Source organism: Heliconius melpomene, chromosome 12, assembly GCF_056956725.1.
Source record: "Heliconius melpomene rosina isolate 202511_hmr_F chromosome 12, ASM5695672v1, whole genome shotgun sequence".
In the NCBI taxonomy this organism is placed as follows: Eukaryota; Metazoa; Arthropoda; class Insecta; order Lepidoptera; family Nymphalidae; genus Heliconius; species Heliconius melpomene.
The window spans coordinates 12,491,505-12,516,757 of NC_140400.1; the positions used below are offsets into that span (position 1 = coordinate 12,491,505).

General features: G+C 34.6%; 1 protein-coding gene across 1 annotated transcript in view; it reads right to left on the minus strand.

Moving 5' to 3' along the window:
• Window positions 1-13,402: 13,402 nt before the first annotated feature.
• The window catches only part of sog (chordin short gastrulation), a 67,230-nt gene continuing 55,379 nt past the window's right edge, over window positions 13,403-25,253 (minus strand). The window contains exons 4-16 of the mRNA XM_085193975.1: window positions 22,598-22,663; window positions 22,207-22,469; window positions 21,987-22,120; window positions 20,068-20,341; window positions 19,287-19,568; window positions 18,677-18,851; window positions 18,333-18,499; window positions 17,750-17,953; window positions 17,080-17,253; window positions 16,627-16,747; window positions 15,411-15,652; window positions 15,084-15,263; window positions 13,403-14,953 (exon numbers count right to left, since the gene is read on the minus strand). Coding sequence (XP_085050101.1) covers window positions 14,828-14,953; window positions 15,084-15,263; window positions 15,411-15,652; window positions 16,627-16,747; window positions 17,080-17,253; window positions 17,750-17,953; window positions 18,333-18,499; window positions 18,677-18,851; window positions 19,287-19,568; window positions 20,068-20,341; window positions 21,987-22,120; window positions 22,207-22,469; window positions 22,598-22,663 — 2,408 coding nt within the window. The 3' untranslated portion in view covers window positions 13,403-14,827. The remainder of the gene's footprint in view (window positions 14,954-15,083; window positions 15,264-15,410; window positions 15,653-16,626; window positions 16,748-17,079; window positions 17,254-17,749; window positions 17,954-18,332; window positions 18,500-18,676; window positions 18,852-19,286; window positions 19,569-20,067; window positions 20,342-21,986; window positions 22,121-22,206; window positions 22,470-22,597; window positions 22,664-25,253) is intronic.

Sequence of the window (25,253 nt, forward strand, 5' to 3'; positions counted from 1 at the left end):
TCTTTGGTATTTTTAATTTCCTACCTTTGATGTCCCAAAAATCGAATATTCAACATGTTGTTAGCAAGCATCTGATGATAAGAATCTGAAAGAAGATATAAAGATTTTTCTAGAAGATTCCAAATAAGTCAAAAGATTTTTAAAGATTCGGGAGAAAGTGGGGAACGAAGTAACACACTAGGTTCCCTATGCCCTGCTGCATGCGGGATACAGCGTGAAGCTGATTTTTTTCTCATCAATACCGTCTCATACAGACTATAACCAGAAGTGAAAATATGAATTGAAAATAGAAATACACATAAAACCACTTGGAAGTTTGAGTAAATGAAGTCATACTGTAAATGAGTAACCCATAAACCCTGTTACTAATGTAGGTGTCGAAGACCAATAGATTTGCATCTGTCCCTAATGGCCTTGCGGTTCCGGAGCCGTAGCATTGTCTCGTCATAGATTAATGTTGATTAAGTGAATTAATAGATAATTTGAGGCCAGTCCTGGCCCAAGGGCAGAAGCGTGTGACTGGGAAAGTGGAAGGATGTGGGTTTGGTCCCTACTCGAGAACTTCGCTCTGGTTTCGAAGCAAAGCGCGGTGTTGAGTGAAGGCACTCAACACGCAGTGGCTTTAGAATGAGGAAATGCGGAAAGTCATAACTGACGCTAAACAATTGAATTAATAGTGGACTTAATACACAGTCCAGTTATTTAATATATATAATTAAATTATTTCAATAAAATTATCAGAGATATTTAATAAAAAGGCCCAAATGAAATATCCAATTAACAAGATTATCATGGCATAAAAGCACTTAAAACGATACATGGAATAAATTTGATAAACTCGCAGCTACACTTCATTTAAGTGGTGTTATGGCTTTGTAGTTATAGTAAATAAAATATATGCGGTATTTACTATTTACATTGCTTTTTCAAAGTGAAGTTAAAATTTAATTCATCATATTTCATGCCCTGCCCTAGCCTCATCATATCTAATGTTGAATTTACTCCTATAATAATTAGATAAAATCAAATAAATCAGCTTCACGCGGTATCTCGCGTACATCAGGGTAGGCAGAGAGAACCTAATGTGAAAACACTCCGTTCTCCCCTTTATGCCAAAATTCTCGAGTCGTGCAGGAACTCGACGCAGCCGGGCTTTTAGCCTTGGAGTCAGAGTGAGGAAATGAAAATATTACTTCATTCCCCCGAGTGGGGATCGAACCAACAACGATAGCAATACAGTCACACCCTTTAGCCGTTGCGCCTCGATGGCCTCATAATATGGTAAAATTAGTTGTCAAGCTATATTAATAAAATAGATAGCGAATTTTATATTAATGAAAGACATTATCTTTTAAATTCAACAAAATTAGCTTAGTTTGCACTTTGAAACAAATTACGCAACCAATATCGCCGCAAACAAATTCGATTTACCCCAAATACGTTGTAGGAACGCGATTTCTGATTGATTTCCGGCGCATACATTCTCCCGTGTCGTCAGGTGCCTGCGCCCCCCCACTAATAGTTATTCTATTGGGTAAAGATTGACAGATTGCGTGAGTGGAAGCCCCTTCGTGTACACTTGTGAAAGGAAGTATTGTAAAGATTCCATTTTCACAGCAAGTTTTTAAGATTTGTATTGTATAAAAAAGTACAATAATGCTTTCAATGCTTATGTTTTCTTTCATCTTTACCCTATATTATAATAGGGCATAGCTGGGTTTCAAGACGAGGTAAGAGTTTTACTGGTCGGACAGGTTAGAACACGATCGTCTCCCTAAGAAAACTCCTTTGCTAAAAACTGAATGAGTATTAAAAGCAAAATTAAATGTTTTATACTAATATGCACGTATATTTCAGACTACACTCTGCATAGGCAGTTCGCAGTTTAGGCAGAGGGAACTTAGAGTTAAGACACTCTGTTCCTCATTTTCCGCTGAGTTCTGGAGGCATTGTGTGAGTGACGTAGCTCAACGCCGCGTTTAAATTCGACACCAGAGTGAAGAAATTAAAATATTAAATATCTCCCATTTCCTCGACTTCGGATTGGAACTACAACCTGTTCTATTTAAAGTCACTGGTTTGTACGCCTGCACCACGACTGGCCACAACACACATATATACGTAGGTTTATAAAAAAATTTTCGATTAAAAAACTAGCATACCTTTCACAATAACAATAATCATAACAAATATGATTATAATAAGAAACAAAAACCATAATAATTTTTAATGTAGACGCAAGCGTAAAATATAACTGTAAATAACAGTGTAATCTGACACACTCTCGGCGGAATACTTTTTAATTAAATAGAGCATCCCATCTCCGCTGCAAACTCTTTCAAGTAATTCCGCGATGGCTCCGTAACAACCTGAAACCAACTTCTGGAACTACTGCGCTCTTTGCACTTAATAGTTAATCTGTTGCGTGTTACAAAGGGAACAATTTTCAAACTAACAGACTTCAAGTATCACTCAATGAGAATCTTAAATATTTTTGTTTAAATAAGAAAAAACTCGTCAATTCAAAGTCACTCAACACGCATTGCCTCGAAAACTTGCCGGAAGGTGAGAAATCGTGTCTTAACACAGGGTTACCTCTGCCTATCCTGCTATATGCGGGATACAGCGTGAAGCTGAAAATATCGAATTATTTTATTTATATCGAAAGACACGTGGCGCGTGAAAAAGTATGTTTTTTCTATTACTCTATATTTCTTATTCTTGCTACTTTGCTACATTAATCATATGATAATGAGTCTTAATTACATCTGATAGTAATTTATAATTTTATAAATATACTAACAGGCGCGCGCAGCTTCGCCTGCTTATTTGCACCCTCGGGGGTGAATTCATCCTTTTAGGGTTCAAATTTTTCAAAATCCCTTCTTAGTGGATGTCCAGATTACGAAAGTAAATATCTGTCCAAATTTCCTGTTTCTACCATCAGCGGTTTTGGCTGTGCCTGCATCTTACCTCAGTCAGTGAGGACAAGTCCTTTTATATATATAGATATTTTTTTTAATTCCTGAATATTAAAATTATATACGGAAATAAGCATTGTGTTAACAATGAGATGCTTTCATTACATTCCTTTACCGCATTTATTTACATTTATACTGTTTTAGCGAAATGAATTATTACTCTTCATATTAAAAATGAACATACTATCCCAAGAGACTTAGAATAATATTTGGTTTTCAATTTTCATTATCTTAAAACTACTATATATGCTTTTTCTGTAATATACACCTTGTACGTGAATTTTAAGGTTATATATCTATACAAAAGTGAAAACGAATGGTTATATCTATACAGCTGTAACAGCAACCCTGTTTTCTTTTATGATTTATAATTTATATTCTTATGAAAGCTATTGTTTTTTTCAATAACTTTTCAATAACTAGCTTTTAGTGGGAATCCTTTCAAATCTCCTAAAGTATGACGGACTAAAGAGTTGCTTAAGAAATCCAATCTTATTATGAGAAATATTTTATTATCTCTTATTATGAGAAATATTCAATCTTATTATGAAAAATATTTTATTTAATCTTATTATGAGAAATATTTATTGACAGAGAAAGACACTACATTCTGGCTATACAAAATGGGATCTTAAATACATATCTTCTTCTTTCTGCTTTCTCTCTAAGAATAAAAGATCTAAAATATTAAAAAGACCTTAATAATATCTCTTATCTAATTATTAGGATTTCATACCTAGCTTTAGTTTTCAAATATTAGTAATAAACTAAAAATGCCAAGTATTTTTCTAGTGTCGGTTACAAAGTAATAAAATAGTGAAGCTAGACTTGTTAATGAACATAGAAGTTGAAGTAAGGAATAACAGAGCGGGTGTTTGAGACAGTGCCCGACCGCAGACAATTGTATGTGGCGCCATTCGCAGCGCACCCACTTGTAAATGACTGTACAGCGTATACTCATAAAACTAATAATAAACATTAAATTGTAAAACGCTATTCCTTCTTTGTCGTAAAAGCTTGGAATATAACTACTTCTAATGTTATGTAATTAGAATTAAGTAGAAACAAGCTTAAATGAGTATCAAGGATGTTAGGAAGTTAGTTTTAACAGAACCGAAGCAGAGGTCGAAGTTTTTAAACTTGGTTTATCGGGGCCGGGATCAGAATGGGAACCGGAGTCGTAGTCAGAATATATCTTCTTACCAAATTTCCATGTCCTAGTACTTTTCGTGAATATATCGTCACCCAAAATGTTTTTTTTTGTTTTTAGCTTCATTACCTAATTCAAATGGGTACCTACCTAAATTTATCAATAATAAAAAAATAAACTTTGGAAAACCTGGATAAATTATTAAATTAAAGGGTTGCTCATAAAGAACTTATGATTATTTACATAAAAAATGACAAAGTATCTAATTGACCTATAATGGGTGTAGAGAAGCATTTTGTCACCCGCCTGACAGTTTTTGTACACGTTGCCATAGCGCCAACTCCAATTAAATAGCGTCGGAACTGAGGTCAGAGTCGGAGATATTATATCAATCGGATGTGCCGACCTATTGGAGCCGAAGCGGAAGTTTCGCAACATCCCTAAGCACAATAATAATAAAAACTTACACGTTGTTCAAATTTTTAATTGTTTTACAAATTTATTTTTAGAAAATTTTCATCCAATTCTGTGACACCCTGTCAAAGCTTTATGAAAAAATAAAAAATTTAGCCCACCAGCAAATCCCGGTACATGACGGAGATAACGTTAATTTATTCGTCATACTATCGCCATAATTAGTCCAAAACCTCTGAGCTGACCTTTGAACTTTTTAGCTTTACGTCCTTCTATTACATATATGTATATGTCGTTATATTGACAAATATGAGTAACAAAATTAAGTTATTCTCGTGTTTATCTTATAGTTTTCTAGGTAAGTAGTGTTTTTACACAAAGATATTCTCCTACTTCTTTATACTTTCTATTCAAGAGTATTGCAGCCTGAAAAAAATATACTGAAATATAAAGGTAATTATTAGACCATTAAAAATCATAATTAATAGCTAGTAATATTAAACTCAATTATCTTGGTTAAATGACTACTAATAGAAAATTCCATTTCCCAACAATTTCATACAAATTTAAAGTTGTAATACATAAGTATAGATTTGAAAAAATAATTCACTCGTCTCCCATATTAGAACTTATAGTTCTAGAAGAACAGAGTGACATACCACTAGGTGACGTCATAAAGCAAGGCTGTATTAAAAGACCACTCCCGTAAACTCAACTACACTGTTACCGTCGTTGGTGACCGCAAAAACTTTAATGGTTTCTTTTATCGACCATTTGGGCCGTAATGTTCGCCTTTTGTTTCAATGCAGGGCCTAATCTTTTAAGCACTCGTTTACTTGAATCGGGTCACTGAAGGTATTATACAAAGTATTAAATGCTTGTATCGAATATCCTAAAGTACCGCAATCCTATTATATGTTTGTAATGTAATTAGTCATTCCGATGTGTAAGGCGTTTAATCGTTTAACGTGAATAATTAACTACTGCCTATTTTTTTTTTAAATATGCATATGTTTTATGTAAAATGAATATATAATCTATGTAAAATGTAGCCTAATTTTAAAACCATTTTTTATTTTAAATTTTTTATTTTGAGACCAGCAGTAACTGCCGCGTTATAATTACTGGCCAATTGAAAAGCTTAACATTTTCTTGTATAAAAATTTGTAATATTTCCAAAATACATGCAACTATTTGCCGTTCAGAGTGTAAAAAACATTCAATTTACCGAAGCTTTCTGATCAGTTATCTATGATGCGATTTACGACGGCCACGCGAGAACGAGCGCCTTTCAAAATAATTAAATGCTAAAAATCCCTATATAATTAAATGGGTGGATCCTTCAACTAAATTAGATAAAAAAACATTATAATAAAATATACTTTTTTTAGTTAAGATTGAAGTTGAATATGAAAAGAAAATATAATATATTTCAAAACCTAATTTTACTTTAGAAACGTATAAAAAATCTAGCTTAGTCATTTAAATATTTAATATCCGTTAGTTCGTATTCTATATTCTACTAAATGAAGAAGTGAATAAATGATATTTTCATGTATATTTTTAGAGGGGAGAAACAAAAGGATGAAGTGCTGTGCATCGCAGTCCTGACACACATCTCTCTTTCATCTCGCCCGCCGTTGTCTCCGTGCCGCTGTAAGAGCACTTCTAATTTATGACTTTAAGGGCTTAGTTGAAAAAATTAACTTAACGATGTAATAGAATAAATCCTTACCTTACCCCTAATTATTTTATTTATTGAACCAGACAAAGTGAAAAAAAGACTAAATATAAACTCTATCTTTAATGAGAGTATAAGTAAGTTACAATAATATTTATATCCTAATTTAATTTAGTTTTTAAAACATTATCTATTATCACAGTCTCTGTAAACGCGACGATTAAGAAATCAATTGGAACTCGAAGAAATGATACCGTCGTTATGTTAAGACGACAAGCGCGGCGTTAAGTTCCGCCATAGTAGCGGAAAGTGGAGAATGTAGTTTTTTAGTCTAGATTCTCTATGCCTATCCTGCTAAATATACCATGAGACAAAGAGAAGCTAAAAAAACATTGCAGCACCTTTAATTGTACTAAAATAAACAAACCTAATGAAGAACATTTTACAATTTAAATTTTTCCTTTTTTTTTCTCTGAAACTCATATGAAAAATATAACAAACATGTGATACTTGGCCAATTACACTCACTCGAGTGCTCACTTACAGAAGACAAGCTACTTCACCTAACATACGCTTTGACTTAACAAATGAAAACATAGGAGAGTAGCATTCTTTGTTCTTCCCATTTGCATATATTATATATACAATTACAGTAAAAAGTGGGAAGTAACGAGAGGACATTATGCCTCTCTCGTTAAATCGACGAGTGTTTGAAGTGGTTGTGATTTATTAACGATTTGTTTGATGCGACCTCTATTGGACCCTTTTGTTAAGCTTATCTGTACTTAAGTTAATGTTTTAATATAATAGCACCGAAGAGGCCGTCTGGCGCAGGGGCACAAGTGTCTGACTGCAAATACTTGTGGTAGTGGGTTCGATCCCGCACGAAGAAATGAAATATTTACTTAAATTTATATTTTCATTTCTCCGCTCTAGTGTCGAGGCAGTATTCGACGGAAAATGGAGAACGGAGTGTCTTTACACTAGATTCTCTCATAGACTCTGCTGTCTGCGTGATACATCGTGAAGCTGATTTAATAACATAATTCGTCTATTACCATTGAAATAAATAGAACTGTAAAATGCTCACATTTTTAAATAAAAATAATATTTTCTATATAACGATAGTTTCTTCCAAATAAAAAAATAGCAAAATGAAAATGTAGAATTCCTTGCACTCGTGCGTTCCTCAATACTCGTTCAACCACAGACGCTGAAGGAATTGAAAGTAGAGCCCTTGTTATTTCGAGTACAGGTGGAGGGAAGTATAAAGGAGGGAACATTGTCTCAGCTTCCTCGTTATACGCTGCTTCAGATGTTCCGATAACAAACCGCAGGTTATACTTGCACTCCAAGTAAAATATTATTTTATACTCTACAAACATTAGATAAATATTTACAATTTAAAATACATGCTGGTTTATACTTTACAGTTCCAAAGTTAGATTTTAAAGATAGTGATTTACAATTGCACTTTAATGCATTTAAAGTTAAAGATTATTATACAGTTTTAGATAACGTAAAAAAATATAGCGGGGTTTGAACCCGTGCGTCTTGGTAACTCGTCCAAGACGCGACTCTTGGAAATCACCGCTCCGACCACTAAGCCTATATGTTCTCTTCAAGCTACGTCAAAATTCTTGTTACAACTTATTTATGTTGTTAGCGGAAAGTAAAATTCTCCTTGTGGAGATGCTCCAAGTCTCCCTGCAGAGCACTTGAACGACTTCCAAGAGCTGGTTCAAATCCCACTACATTCTAATTTCCTAAAAAAGTATTTTTTCTTGTTTAAATGTTAAAAACATAATTACCATTTTCTTATATAGTGAGTTACTCGCTTAATTTTATCTGTTTAATTTATAAATAAGGCAAATTGAAATCTGAATGGAACGAAAATTGGAATGGAATGGAAAATTAAATCCATATTGCTTTAAGTTCATTAAAAACACATCCCAAAGAATATAATTTAAAAGATACTCTGAGATTCTGCCTAAGTGCTGTCACGTGGCATTACCTGTCTCTGAAAACCCTCTTTTCATACTAAATAAAGATAACCAAGTAAAAATAGTGGCGTGCCATTGGAGAGGCCTATTTCCAGCAGTAGACGAGGACAGGCTGATGATGATGATGAAGTAAAAATATATATTATCGAATAATTGCTACAAGTACGAGTATATCATCTTCCATCACAATATCCTAATCAACAAACGACTTACAAAATAAAATATACCTTTCTTGCTTAGAAATGATGCAGTGACGAGGTCACAGTTCAATTTACCTAAAAGCACGTAGCTAGCCACTCTATTAAACTTCGCTTTGAATTCAAATATCCTGTTCTTAATTACACGCCTTTGTGTTAAAATCTAGTTTGTAGCCTTAAACAAAGACATAATTATTATGCTAATATATTTTAAATAATAAATACATACAATAAGTATAATTTGGAAAATAACAAATATTATATATTCCTTAGACGTAGGTACATATCTGTCAAAACTTAAAACAGAACAATAAGCTAATTGGCTATAATTATTTTATAATATAATAGTATAAACCACTTTTTGTCAGCTTCACGCTGTACTTCACATAAAGCAGAGTAAGTAGGCAGAGAAAATCTAGTGTTAAGACACTCCATTCCTCACTTTTCCGAATTTTTGAGGAATTGCGTATTAATTAGCGGAACTAAAAGCCGCACTTTGACTTGTTACCATAGCAAAGAAATGAAAATATTAATGAATAATAGCTCATTCTCCGAGTGGGAATCAAATTCACATGCATCGTGTTTTAATTCTCACGGTTGTGCCACTGCGCCACTATGGCTAAAACAGCTTTTTTTTCTACATATTTTAAATTAATTAGGACACAAATATTTATAGCTGTACAATGTGATGATGTTGTCTATGTTGTTGTTGACGGACTATTCGAACCGACAATTCGGTATATGCCTTATAAAAGGGCAAAATTGTAAGTCAAATTCAAAAGGCACTCGAGGATAAAAAATCATAACGATTATATATACCCATAATACGCATTTTATTTCCCTAGTTCACCGCTTATTAAATAAGAGACTATTCACTTCTTTAAATAGAAAAAAAAAACGAAATAGCTTTTAACCAATTCATCTTGGTTATTAATTAAATAAAAAATCTTACATAATAAATAATCTTAAAGTGTTTTTAATTATTATTTTTTGTTTAAAAATAGTACGACGTAGTATTTTGTCCCAACACTGTAAATATTTATATATACGTCCTAATAGGCTGTTATCTTGATTTGTAGACACTCTGGGAACTATGAATAAAAATAACAACCGTTGTCCTTTGTTATATCTTATCCTCGTGGCCAGCTCAAATGGTTTGTATTATGTTTTACAACGCCCTGATACACAACTATGATGCCGTCCATAGGTTTTTATTATATGCCGTTATAACATATAATATTATTTTATGTTGTAAGAAATAATTCTAATACCCCCCCCCCCCCCCCCCACCTGGTAGAAAAATTCATTGGTTTCCCATTTTCTGCCGCATTCTGGAAGCATTACGTGTTGAGTCATGGAACTCAACGCCGTGCTTTGCCTCGATACTGGAGCGAAAAAAATAAAATACACTATTGAATAAATTCCTCTAGTAAGGATGGAAGCCACAACCAGTCGCGTTTACAATCACGCACTTGTGCCCCTCCGCCACGACTGCCCTCAAAATGGAGAACGGATTGTCTTAACACTAGGTTCCCTCTGCCTACCCTACTGCGTGCAGAATACAGCGTGAAGTGGATTTTTTGGAAAAAATGCATCTATTATTCAATAAACACCCATTTACATGTTACTACATAACTAGCTCATAGTATGGCCGCTACGGAAGCTCCTAGCTCCGTCTCGACTCAACGATTTATTGCGCCAGTTGAATAAGTAATCAGAGCTGCAAGTTCTGGATTGAGCTTACTTAAAATAAGCAAGGTACATAACATGCAGCGAAGTAAGCTAACATACAACTGCTAAACTTTAAGCTAGCTATGTTTACCGTCGACTGGTGTGGGTTCGATTCCCACTGAAGGAAATAAAATATTTAATAATTCCATTTCTTCGTTCTAGTGCCTAGGCAAGCGTGGCGTTGAATTCCGCCACTCTACACGCAATGCCTCAAAAAATTGAGGAGAATTCAGAGAGTGAGGAGCAAAATGTTTTAACACTAGGCTCCCTCTGCCTACTCTTCATACTAAATACAGCATGAAGTTGTATACTAATCTTTAATCTTTTCTATTTTTTGCAATAAAAAATACTTCTTGAGTAAAAGAAAATTGCTTGTAATCTTGTTCTTACCATTTTGATTTGGAATTCAATTATACGCCGCATTGCGTAACTGATTTATGTGCTGCTTATTGCTAACGTTATTCGTTTAGTTTTTCTAATTATGTTGTTTTTCACTTTCAGTGTTGTCATTTTATATATTCTAAGAATATTTATTTTTTTATTAAAATACTGTATTTATTTAAGAAGTACCCTCTGAATCTATTACACAAAAATCATTTTCGAAGAACTCATTTAAAAAAAACATTAAGTTATACCTAAATCTAATTTTTACATTTATCATAATAATATTAACAACGTAATAAATAAATTTTAATTAAAATCAATTAAACAACTGTACAACAGGATAATGTTACAATTATTAAATTATACTGATACTTGATATTATAACAATTGTTAAGCAGGTGCCACAGGACGAAACAGTTAAATTAAATATAATAAATGAGTAATTTTTATTATACCGTACCCAAAGGATATAACGGGACTCTATTAATAAGACTTTGCTGTCAGTCTGTCTATCCACCTCTATCACCAGGCTGTATCTCATGAACTGTGATAGTCGGACTCGCCACCGAGGGTTAGAAAATAACCTTTAATAAGAATAATAACCAAATTATATTTAGCAATATAGAAAATGTTTTCCAAACCTCATTCCAAATCCACACGACTATCTCCTTAAGATGAAAAATTCGTTGGCACCAACTCATCTACTTCTGTCTATCTTTGTAATGCACGAAATAATTACAAAGAATTGCTGTGAAATGGCATATAAAAACAATTGTAAAACCGCGGCAACCAGCCCACGATATGGGGAACAAATATGAGGCTGGCAAGCGTCCCCGACGAGGCGAGCGCCCCCGGGCCCATGCTAGGCGCTCTTGCCAAATGTGCCATCCGATAGCGCCAGAACATTGCTGCAAATTTACAGCCACCCTATTAGCACTAAATCTAAACATTAACCCGATTCCCGTAACCAAACTTCACGGTTACTCGTCCAAAATATCGGTCACAGCAACGCGATATGTTTGTACGCGACACTTTTTTTTTGTTTTGGCTATAACACTTCATGTAATAAAATCTTTTTTTTTGTCTTTTGTTTGTTTTTAAACACCCTGCATGACTTTTATGTTTTATGTGTCTCTATTTACTGCTACGTATTTCTCGTTGCAGACATTGAAAAATGACTTCGCTTTTCACTTTCCGCTTAAGCATAGGAATAAGAATAGAGGTGGACCGTCCCTACCTCAGAAATTTTATTTACTTAATAAAATTAGATATGCTTTGACTCCTTATTGTTTCTTGTTTGTTAAACATTTCACTAGATTATTGCGAAACATTTTTTTCAGAAATTCTACATATTTGATATGATCCGATCAATTTAATAATTTCTGTTTTAAAAAATATACAGAGCAAAAATCAAGTGTACCCAAAGTACATAATATAAAACATCAAATGACGTGTAAACGAAGAAAATGAAATGACGAGAAAATATAATTTTTCATTTTTCATTTTTTTTCTCTGATAAGCTTTTATCAAAAATACTTAAGAAAAAGTTGTAGAACAGAAAATGATCCAAAAAATATCTGATTACCTAAAATGGATGAAAGAAAGTAAAATATGCTGCTGACAAATTGAATAAGCAGATGAACTTTTTGAGTTTCCTTTAGTTTGTCAGCCATCTCAAGTTTTCAAAACTTAAACAATCTCGCGGAGATCGTGCCACTGCGAGTCCGCTTCGCACTGGGAAGTACCTACAATAACTCCGCAAGTACTTATACTATTCTCAATTTATATTTATTTCTGGATGGCATATTTTACTGAATGTAACTCTCCCCACTTTTAGTTCTCAGAAATTTTTACCCACCATTTATGTAACTTTATGTTTACGAGAAAAATACTTATAAAAAAACAAAAAAGAAAAATATTGTCGACCTTAAATAACTTTTTTGCCCCCATACGATATGGGCTTAGACGACACGGGGCTTTAGATATTTTGTTTATTTCTAGTAGCACCCGCATATCTTCGTTTACGTGGACTGTATGATCAATTCTATATTCATCACCATCGAAAATTAAAGTGGCAGAATTCAGCGAAAAAAGAAATAAGTAAACAATTTAAATATAATCATTCTCCTATTATTACGTATTAACATTTTCATTTTTCCCTCTGGCACCAAGGCAAAAGTGAGTTTCGCCACTCAACACAGAAGCTTACCTATCGGTCTTAGTTATGGTTAGCTACGTGGAGAATTAAAAAAAAATACATTATTTCCGTGGAACAGTAAATGAAACTCAGCGTAGGTTTAGGGCTTTTACGTCACTAGGTGAGCGAGAAGTGTAGAACACATCAACAGTGTCTTAACACTATGTTGTCTCCGTTTGCCCTGCTCACCTTATTATCGAAATAATGATATTTGAGCTAGATGGCAGCATTGAAAATATCGCTGTAACACTGATCCACTGCACCACGATGCCATCTACCGTCGTTCTGTACAACTCCAAATCTTTTTTTTTTAAGTTTAATATGTACGTACGATATATGTAAGCCCTTGGAAACAAGGTCATTCATTTTGTACTTTAATATTAAATTATAAAAAATATAATGCTAGATTTGCATCAAAAGCAAAATCTGATAAATGCTAACGAATTCTACTTTATTATGTTTTTCTACGTAACCCTTTTTCTGAACTATTAGTTCTAATAAACCAAAAATTTTAGCCACAATTAACATAAAAAATCCTGGGGTTACATGAAGTGAACAAATAGGGAGTTCATGTGATTTTTTTTTACATCCATATTATACAATGATTTAAGAAAAAGAAATCCATACTTACGAGTGTTAATATGTGAGGGTTGAAATTAAATACTTTTTAGATTTCACAGGTAATTTATTTCATACTAAAATTGTATGATGATTTACATAATTTTTGATTGTTCCTCCAGTCCAGCTAATAAACAGTATACATAAAACCTAAATATTCCGAAATTACAATATAGATATATAAAAGATTTAATCGAGTAAAATATAACATTTCATCCCTTTGTATAATAAGGGTTTATAATTGAGTCAGCTAATAAAAAATAATTAAATTATATCAATTGAAAACAATGCAACACAAGCAAGTGTATATTATATACCCTACAGTACCCTTCATGGCTATTAGTTTTGTTATTAGCAAGCCATAGGTGATTATTCTACTGTTAGAATATAGTACTAAAACCAAATTAAATCGTGCCCTTATAAAATTACATATAATCTAATTAAACAAAATATAAAATAAGAGCCAATAGAGTGAGTATAATAATATAATACATTCACAATTTTGATGGACTAGATCCCACAACAAACGCAAAAATTCTCTTTACAAAGTTCACAATTTTTGGCAATGTTTTACAAAAGTAAACCGAAATTTGTGCCGTAAAAGCAAAATACTATCAGATGTAGTTTACTATTATATAAAATAATATATGTAACAATATCAATAGAAGCAGACATATCTCTAGCTACATGGCGTATTAATCCATCACATCAACACATTTGGACTAGCTTCCTTAATTACTTAACTATAAAATTGATTACCTAGTAATTAGTAATTAAACAAAACTAGTCAAGAAAACAACTCCTCGTATTCTAAATCTAACGCTAACTGCTTTATAACGGTGTATTACATACGTTATACGAACAATATCATAAGGTAATATATTATAATATATTAAATAAGTAGAGCGATGTATGAAATGTATTTACAATGTATTCTGGCCGATTTTGTATAATTATATAAAACTTAATTACGCATACTTATGTTTACTTACAAATTAAAGTTAACACAGGTTGATTAAATACGGTACAACTACCGATTACGTAACGTGTATCGCGTACAAGTTAGCCGTAAGTCATAACGTAAGATATACAAACTACAAGCAAATGCACAAATAGACGATCAAAATAATGAAATCTGTGATGGCTTCGAAATTACAAGGTACGATATCGTATAATATACATTTAAGAGTCGTAAATAAATATGCACATAGGTAAAAATAAAGTTTAATAATTTATTATTTACATAAAGAAAATATGGCACATCTTCAACATGGACCGACATCCATACGCGCGGTCGCGACGACGTGAACTACGAATTTGAATAATACCAATTAAAATACCGGTGGGAAGCGAGAAACGCTCGAGCCGTCCGCCGCGCCGACTGCCTGGTCGCGTTACAATCGCAAGAGAACTACCCAATGTATCAGTCTATGAAGCGTTCACTCACTCGTCCTGGCAGGAGGGCGCGCGCTCAGCTGGGCGGGGGCGGCGCGCGCTGGCGGCGGTGGCGCGCGCACGCGCAGCACGCGTCCCCGCGCCGCCGCCGAGCGCACGCCGCGCGCCCACATCGCTTGCGCACGCACGTCACCTCGCCATCCTACAATATTATATTGTGTTCTTAGGATTGTATATAAAAAAGTCAATTTAAGGTCTTAACACTGAATAGTTCTTATCAGAACCGACGGAAAAACAGAGGCTAAAAAAATATTAATACTGTTGCAATTTACCTTGCACCGGCATGTAACACATCTTTGTTCGCCGTGTGAATGTATTGATGGATGAACTTCTTTGCCGTTGGGCAGAGGTCCATCTGGGAACTTACAGCCACCTTCTGCAAGGATCTCCTCAGCTGTTCGTGGAGCTCCTTGGTCTTTCAGCGTTTCTTCTTCAGTCTTCTTTGGATACACCTAAAATCATAATGTACATGTGTAAAAATATAATAAAACTAGTGACTGTAATACATAATTATCATTTCAAACATTTAATGAATAATATAAACCAAGACTAAATAACATGACATAAATCTGAATATGAGTGCAGGCAGATAAACATACCTCAGGGCATACTCTGCAACAAGATTTCTTATCTGGTCGATAGGCATCTTTCTCTGCACATCTTAATGGCGGACACTTGACTCGCGGACACCGCACCTGTCGTGTGGACATTTCACATGTGCATATGGCACATGTATCGTATCCACCGGGAACCAGGTAAGGATGCCAAGAAGATCCCGGTGCATGATATTGTCCAGCAAGATGGCAGCCGTACGATTCATTCCAAACCGCTGTCGTTGAATCTATAAATAACAAATGATTGTTTTTTTATTATTAAACAGATACATATATTTTTGTATAAAAATAAGTACTGCTATGTCATTTATTCTTCTGTATCTACTTTCTTGAAATTACTTCCACCTAAACTAGGTCACTTTTTATTATATAAAAATAATATATAGCAAATATTTTTTTCTTTCATGCTGCTTTCATCACCGAATGGGAACCTAGTGCTAGGATACTACCTAGTGTGTCATTGCGTGATAAGTGGCGGAACTGAATTCACGCTTTCTCGTGTTACCAGATAGAGGTAACAAATATTTTAAATATTTCATTTCTCCGAATAGGGAATCGAATCTACAACCTCTTCTAAAATACCTACAATAGATCAAAATGTATACATATGTACAGCAATACTCAATCGTGTGTTATTATACTAAATAACAACAGCACATATTTATAAGTACATACAATATGCAATCAATACAGAATACATGAAGCAATTAAATAAATTAAAGTAAAAGGGAACATTGCAAATGTTGAATGCAAATGCTAATCAATTGGGTATCACAAATTAAATGGGTCGCTTGCTCGTTAAACTTTGAATCCGAACTATTAACCTATATTTTATGAATAATGAAAATTATTCCAATCAAAACAATTTAATGTTTGTAAGATTATACTGAAAATCATATTTTTTTTAAATTTTACGCTGATTCCTGCATGTAGCAGGATAAGCAGAGGGAGCCTAGTGTTAAGATACTCCGCTTCCCACCTTCCGCCGAATTCTCGAGGCATTGTGTGTTGAGGGCGGAAATCAACGCTGCGCTTTGCGTTTACCAGAGCTTAGAAATGAAAATATTTAATATTTAATCACCTCGAGTGGGAATCGAACCTATAACCTGAAACGTTATGTCACACGCTTATGTCCCTGCACCACGGCTGGCATCTATAGTAAATCATATCGTTAAAAATTCTGTTATAAAATAAAACTTACTAGTACAAATTGGGCAGCACTGTCCAGGCGGCTGTATAGTCGGTACAGCACAATTGGATGGTGGGCAACGAACTGGCACGCAACGCAGCAAGCCATGTACACACCCACACATTTGGCATGTCTGAAAAGATGGAAAATTATGGTATGAAACTATAGCCACATAGCAGGGTAGGCAGAGGGAACCTAGGAACCCAGTGTGAAGACAGTTCCGTTGCCCACTTTCCACCGAATCCACGAGGTATTGCGTGTTGAGAGGCGAAACTCAAGTTTAGTTCACACTAAGCCTCGTTACCTAAGCTTTCCCAAAACTGTCGCGTTTACAATCGCACCCCTGAGCCATGACGGTTTCCAATGAGGAATATAATAATAACATATCGATTATTCCAAAAATATGTATTAGATCGTAAAAATATAGTAACACTTCTGTTTTTCAAGTAGTTTAAAAAAAATTACCTCAGTTATCCATTGCGCTCCATCTTCATACGCCTTTTCGTTGTAATAACAAAAGTCTGAATTAAACAACGAATTGTCTGGCGGGGGCGAGTTGACGTGGGTGGGTGAGTAATTGGCACTCAGCTCATTATCGGAGTCAGGTACCGATGGAAGGCACGAGGGTGGCACGCTTATCTGCATGAAAGTTAATAAAGATATTGAAACAGTAAATTATTAAAAAACGCTAGGAGAAGACAAATAGAATTTATGCCATTTTTTAACAATCATGCATATTTTTCGTGTTGTTCATTGTGAGTGATTTTCTTTTGTTTTTCCCTAATTGTTCATAGATAATTCTAGTTTAAATCATGTATTCTTAATTGAGGATTTAATATTGCCTTTAACTATAGATATATACAATCTTGTTTATGTAATTTTACTGTCACGACATTAATCATTTCATTTTACTTACCTCACCGCAGCGGCCTTCGCAGCATGTAAAGTATTGCATTTATAATTTAGTTGTTTTAATAAAGTAAATGTAATTATTACAAAGTTGAATATTTTATAAATACGTAGAGACCCTACGGTCGCCTATCCAATTTCCTCGTTACCAGAACGAGGAAATTAAAAAATAACACAATTTATAATATAGACTTCAAAGTATATTTATAACGAATTCAATAATAACCTGTGGTAATCGCGCGCGCAGAAATTCCGTATCATTGTCTGATGTCCTCACTTTAAGGACTGCAGTGCCCACATTCAACGCCGTCAGTTCGCCAGCAGAAGGTTCTAGAACTGATCCTTCAGAACCAGCTAGAACTCTTGGTCCTTTGGAAGTGTGCGTTTCTAGCCACGCTGACCACGTATTGGAATATCCATTTAGTACTACCTGAAAATATTTATGAATTATTTAATAATTTAAAGTGATAGAATCAGCACTTTGTGACTCAGGACATGAGAGCCAATGGTCTAACCACCGAGGATGCAAAAGATCGTGCAAAGTGGAGTAGGTTGTGTAGGAAGGCAGACCCTGGCAATAGCCGGGATTAATGCCAGGAGGAAGAGAATCAGCACTTTGTAAAAATGCAACTCCTTTAAAAAACAATTTTCGGAATATTTGCATATTATGAAATATAGAACTAGTTACGAGTTAAATACCATTTATAGAGTCTAATATAAACCAACTAATATATAATCACTTAAAAAAACCAAATCTAAAAAAATCTCTCCAATATAGGTTTTAAGAACATAAATAACTTAACAATTACCTCATAGTTTATACCACATAAGGCATCAACTGAAAGCCACACAAGACCTGCAACGGGATTGATGGATGGTGGCATTCGTGCATCCGTACGACGGAGTAAAGCTGGACCTGCACTTGCTGTATCCGGCAGTGGTCTCGACAACAAGCGACCTCTTAACATTGGAGGACCTAAAGTAAACAGTATTCTGTGAATATTTTACTTAGAACAATAAATATATTTCAATATATATCTATGTTTATTTTCTGTTACCATATTTACTTTGTGTACATATTAAATTAAACAAATAGTAATTGCATTGATTAAATATAATATATTAGATATATTCATAATCTGTTAAGACTTACCCGTATCAGAACCAATATGAACCGCAAGTTGATCTTCATATAGCGGAGGGAAAATACGAGCACTCGGCCTCGCTAACACCCCTATTCTTGTGTCCAATATTTCCACCTGGGAATGACGTTTCCCTTGTTCCTCCACCAGAGTTATTTTAGGATCTGTGACACTTATATCCTCTATCTAAAAACAATGATGATTCGATTAAAAAACAAACAACTCTAAATTATCATATTATTGTCGACAGTAATTTTATATTGTAAATCAGTCGAGGGTAATGAACTGGAACATTTTTTGTCCTCGTCATTGAGTTACAATGCGAGTTCTGTATGAAAACTTATCTTGTCTTATTTAATTACAAACATAATATGAATTTGTTGTGAATAATATTACAATGTTAACATTTTTTTGCAATGTTAGCATACATTTTTTTTTCTGGTTCTCTCTGTATCCCATGCACAGTAGGGTAGTCAGAGGGAACCTAGTGTTAAGACACTCCTCTCCTCCTCTACACGAGAGCAAGGAAATGAAAATTAAACATTTTTTTCCTCGAATAGATTGGTAAACATAATAATACATTATAGTGTAAAAGATTTAAACAAGCAATATATAATTTACCTGTATATCATATACAAGAGAACCATCCTTATCAATATATAACAACGCCAGGCCTTCCGGTGCGACAGCCGCTGAAGGTCTTTCTGCTATTAAGGGTGCATGGAACACTTCACAAGCCGCCCTTTGCCTCACACTACCGGAAATACGTCTCTCAATAGTCCCTATTGCCTCTACAGCCAATAACAACCGTCCTCGAGACAGAGACCGTAATTCTGCTGCTGTTACTGGTGTTGACACTTCTAGTACGTTTAATTCATACCCTGGCTTGGTTACACTTTGAACCTGAAAATAAAAAATAAATATTGTCATTACCACTTTATTAACGAATTCTTTCTGTTTGACTAGTCAAGTTATGCATAAACATTATAATGAAAAAAATAAGGGGGTCAGTGTTCAGTAATACATGGATATTTTTAATTTTTTAACGTAGCGGAATTTAAGCCTACGTTTCTTCTAAGCGCTTTAACCATTAAGCCATACGTTCTCATCAAGCTACGTTGAATTTTTTATACGCTTGTGACTTATTTACGTTGTTAGCATCTCTAGAGAGAGATTTTTGTAAATTTCCCTTACCCAAAGACAATTGTTTAGAATTTACATTTGGCTATGGCTTCCTAGTCAGGCCGCTTGGACAGTTTCCAAGAGATACGGGTTGAAATACCGTTACGTTAAAAATTTTGAATGTTTTCTATAAAGAATATTTTTCTTTATTAAAAATATATTCCCAGTATAATGACACATTATCTCTTATATACAATATAAGAAACAGTAGCAAGCTTACCTCATCAATAATAGTCTGGTTCTTCTCTGGAAGTGTCAAAATAACTCGAACCGATTGATCATAGGACGATGGTTTAAAAACCCCATTATATATTATAGCAAGATGTAAGCTGGGTGCTGGTCCAGCAGCGCCGGTGACTATAGCCGTGCCACCCCACCAGCCCTCTTCTCGACCTGAAGCTCTATAATCTTCGCATGGGCCATTTCCCATCGCAATGGGAACATGTTCAGGTTCTAGAAGAGTCGTAAACATCTCCGTTGATAAAGCTGGATACCTATAATTAAAAAGAAAATGAAATTTACACATACATATTTATTATAAGAATTCATGGTAATATTAGGTACATATGTAGGTATATTTCTTGCTAAATTAATATATGGACCGTTTATTTTGAGAGTGGTGTAAGTCCATTTTCTATTGTTTCGAGAAAATTAAAGGTTAGTATGTCGATGATTATGCAATTTCATTTACCGACCGATTTTAAGTTGTTCAAAACATGGGTTTTTTTTGAGAAATTAAACACGGACTAGTTATATATAGAAACATTACATTAAATTAAGCATGAATTACGTGATATCTCATTTTTCTCAAAAATGGACTTACACCACTTTCAAAATAAACGGTCCATATATTTTGTTCTTATGATTTTAATGATTACATCACCAAATATAGGAAATCCCCTAGTGGAATTATACAAGTTAAAAACATAGGCAAATGAGTTCCCGTTAATAATCTTACGGCTAATTTAATATGAACAATGATGGTATTCGAAACATCCTGAGTTAATTTCAAGGGTAAGTATTATTGTTTGGTAATCAGTGTCAGTACATTTGAATTTAATTTAAGATTCATCGCTCGATTTTCAAACTGAAAGTAATATCTATATATTTTTTAATTCCTTAATTCAATAATATTCATGGGAACAGAGAGTTCAGAGGTTCCCTCCCCCTACCCTGCAGTGTGCGGGATACAGCGTGAAGCTGATGTAATATTTACGAGACTGCAAAAAACGCATTAGGTAGTGGGTTCGACTGCCAGTCGAGGAAATTTATTTATTAATTCTTTTCATTTCCTCGTTCTGGTAACAAGGCAAAACACGGCGTTGAGTTACACCACTAAACACGCAATACCTCCAGGATTCGACGGAAAGTGGAAAACGAAAATATATTAATGAGAACGGAGTATCTTGACACTAGGTTCCCAAGTGCCTTCTGCCTAACGTGCCAAAAAAACGTGAAATTGTAAGTAAAATAATATTAATTTAATATTTACATTCGTTGTTATCTACGCATAAATTCTGTTTAATCTAATAAAAATGATCAAAAATACGTAAAACATATACCTTTGTAAGTTTGAAAATAACAGTAAAACTTAAATTGCGAACTCTAAGTAGGCACCTAACACACAAACGGGTCATACAGAAGAAATACATACGATTGTAATGCATCGGAAACGTAAACACATATAAAGTTACATTGCACCGTATGAAAGTGCTCATATTGAAGTATATTTTACGATTATTTCCTCGGTTTGTTACGGGCGCGCCTGACGCGCATAGATATTAACGGACCTTAAAGTATTTACGCATTTTGCATTCAATGTGTGTCCTGGATACAGTCTATAATGTAACTGTATCAATAAAATCTTTGATTTTCAATGTAAATTTATGTATATTTTGGTTTAGGGTGCGACTGTGAACGCGACAGGTTGTGGGTTCGATTCCCACTCGAGTAAGTGAAATATTTAATACTTTCATTTCTTCGCTCTGGTCTTGAAGCAAAGCGCGTCATTGAGTTCCACCACCCAATACGAAATCCCACCAGAATTCGGCTTTAAGTTCCCTGTCTTTTATACTATATGCGGGATAGAGCGTGAAACTGAAAAAAAATATTTTCCTTCATAGTTTAACACTAACATACCTATTAATTCGTCCACTCAAGGCACTTTCCATGGAATTGTTCCGCTCATCACCCCAAATCAACGCTACATACAGTGAGCCTTCTCTCAATAAGCGTTTGTATTCTCGCGATACTCGACGCCAGACACCACACAGCTGTAAACAAGGCCAATCGTTGTTAAATCGAAAGAAGGAGAGATAATTAATAAAGCATCAACAAGCAATTTACGTTTTAGTCATACCTTTTCAGTTTTTTCCTCATAAGTGGCGTGAATTCCCGGTGATTTTTTCAAAGGGTGTTCGAGAAGCATTCGTCCACCTCTGTCCAGAAAGGCTAGAGAACGAGGTTGGATGGCTATTGATGGTCCAAGAATTACCGACCAAAATAAATGACGTCGTCGAAATGTAAGTCTGGCGGTCGCGACACCAGGAGCTACGGGCACTCCTGTCATGTCATCACGTCGTATGCACAGCGGTGACCGAGCAGTCAGCAGTGCTCCAAAATCTAAAAAAGAACAAAGTTTTACTTTAGAACAATAGTATGTATTTTTAAACAACATACCTAAATTTTGACAGATTTACATCGTATTATATGCAAAATAATATTTTAATATAAGTTCAATATTTTCTTACGTCGTTCTTCGTCTTCGTTGGTAGCGATAACAACTGTTGGACTGTCATCTTGAACGATATCGGGTGCTGAAAGAAAAAGGGCAATATAAATGACATTTTTCCATAAAATGATTCGTTTCCCTTAAATTATTTTGTAAACTAATGTGATAGACCACGTTAAAAATCACTTATACCGTCTCTTTTGAACTATACCACAAGGAAAGGAAATTATTTTTGTTTTGCAAGCATTTAATAAATATTTTATGTAACCTAAACTAATTACATTTATGAATATAGCAATAAAAAGCCTTATCTTCCTAATTCAGATCGCGATTTTTTCGAAATATTTAGTTCGCCTGGTCTAGTTAGGCAAGGTGCCAAATCTAGTTCCGGGATACACCATAAAACGTTTCTAAATGGGTAAAAAGTGACAACCAGTGGGGGTTTTGCGGAGGATACTGGTACGTTACTGTGAGATGTGCACAAAAGTATCTAACCGCAATTCCAAAAAGCGATTTAGCAGTTCATAAAAACATATTGTGCGATCAATTGATAGCAACTGAGGTCCGGGTAGGGGCCGGTTCGCAAGACCTCACCGACCCTTCCATTCGGGTTGATTGGATCAAATGTTATTCAATCGTTGCAGGATTGGCGACGAGACGGCGACTCTAGAATTTACTTTCTGTTCTTCTCCGATGAGTACAGAAGCCGAGTGGAGTGGTCTTCATTTTATCTGAATGATTTGTGCCTGATTAATGAGACTGCCACTTTAAATCGTTTGTTATGTGAATTTGTTAACATTTCTTTTTATTTTTGTATCTGTCGCCGCTCATACTGTGACAGATTATTGATATTTAAATAAACTCCCTAAAAAATCCGTGTGTCCGTGGCGCGATGGGCTACCCTACTAGTTTTTGGTGGTCCGAGATATTTATGGGTTTTCGGAAATAATTAGTTATACTTTTTTATTTATATTCCACCACTGAAAACCCAAAATCTGTATTATACAGTACATTTACGAGCAATCCTACCAAATAAGGTTACTAAATAAAGATGAATAAATATTTTCTTCAATTATTTAATAAATAGTAAACAAATAATAATATTGTATATATCGCACATATTACAAAAACTAGTAAATTTCAACACAATCATGTAGGGCACACAAACAGATTTCAACTCAACTTAGACTATGAATTATACGCATAATAAATCGTCTTATCTATGATATCTTTCCGTGTACTCTGCGTTAAACAAGCCATATCGAACGTTACGATGTGCTAGACTCGTTTATGCTCTGATATCCCCATAGAAAGATTATAATCAACAACAACTCGCCACCAGGATTCATAATTCAATCTAAGAATTCATTAAATGCTCGAGACAGTCCTAAATTTATTGGCGGGTGGCGCCAGTGCAGTGACGTGTAGGTCTAGTACGAGTACATGCAAATGCAAGAAATAGCTGAAGTCAACAGGCGCTGCGAACAAATCTTTGATATTAGATCGATATATCAAACGCCCTCGTCGCGCATAAATTTTATTATTGCCAATTAATTATTTAACGATTTGTTGTTCAAATTGCAACTATTTATTCGGTTTGTTTTCTAGAATATATATTTCAACAGAGTATATTATAAAAAGTTATTTATAAAAATGCATTTAATTTGTGAGCCGACATACTAGTACTACACACCGTTGTCTCGGTCCAACTCAAAGTGGCGCCAAGAACGTCTTACGCCTGTAGTGTAATGAATATTTATACACATTCCCGCACACAGCTAATAGAGAAAATCTGTTTAACTCGAGTTGCCCCACACTGAGTGCTCATTAACGTCGTTTTAACGTAAATTTAAACTTTTGAAAGTATCCTTGAATTGGAATACGTGATATGACTTAGGCCGAGAGTTCATTTCCAGTCGAGTCGAGTCTTATATCTTTAGGCCTCTTCGACGCGGCGAGTTTTCCAATAGCGTGATGTAACCAGGCGCCGCTCTGGCCATGAATAGACGGCGTACACGACACTTACGACTATCAATAATTCATACTAAAGCGACGTAATAAAAAGAATAACATTCCATATTTATTTCGAAGAAACGCCTGTCTATTTCAGCTCAATCTCTAATCAGTTGACGCATCACGTCCAGCAGGTTCCCCCCGTGCTGTCATACGGGGGGCATACAGGAACAGCTGCAAGCAATCTTATTTAGATTCAATCAACATTGATTTTTCACATGAAAGGTGTACGAGTGAAGCGACATGTAACGGTCACCAGTGAATCGTAGAAACTAAACACGAACTGTCGAAAAAAGAAATGAACAATGTTTTCTGGCACCTGTGCAGATTTCTTGGAAATATTTGAGGACGTGATGAGTTTATATAATAAAAATTCTTCCTACATTTTCTATACTTTATCGAGGTATAGATTATAATTACATAGTTAGGTCTTGTTTTATGGAAGTATAAAATTTACCTACCAACTGTCTTGCATATTCATGAGTGAGAATCAACTATGAGATACAAATATGCTATTGCATGCAGAAAAAGATTATTCTAGTAATTAATGCATTCAATTTTGTTCCAATCACTAAACTTTAAACGCAAGTTATATTCTTTTATACCGAATAATCTTGCATCGTTTAAACCCCTTAAGAGAAAGAGAATATTTAAAGATTTAA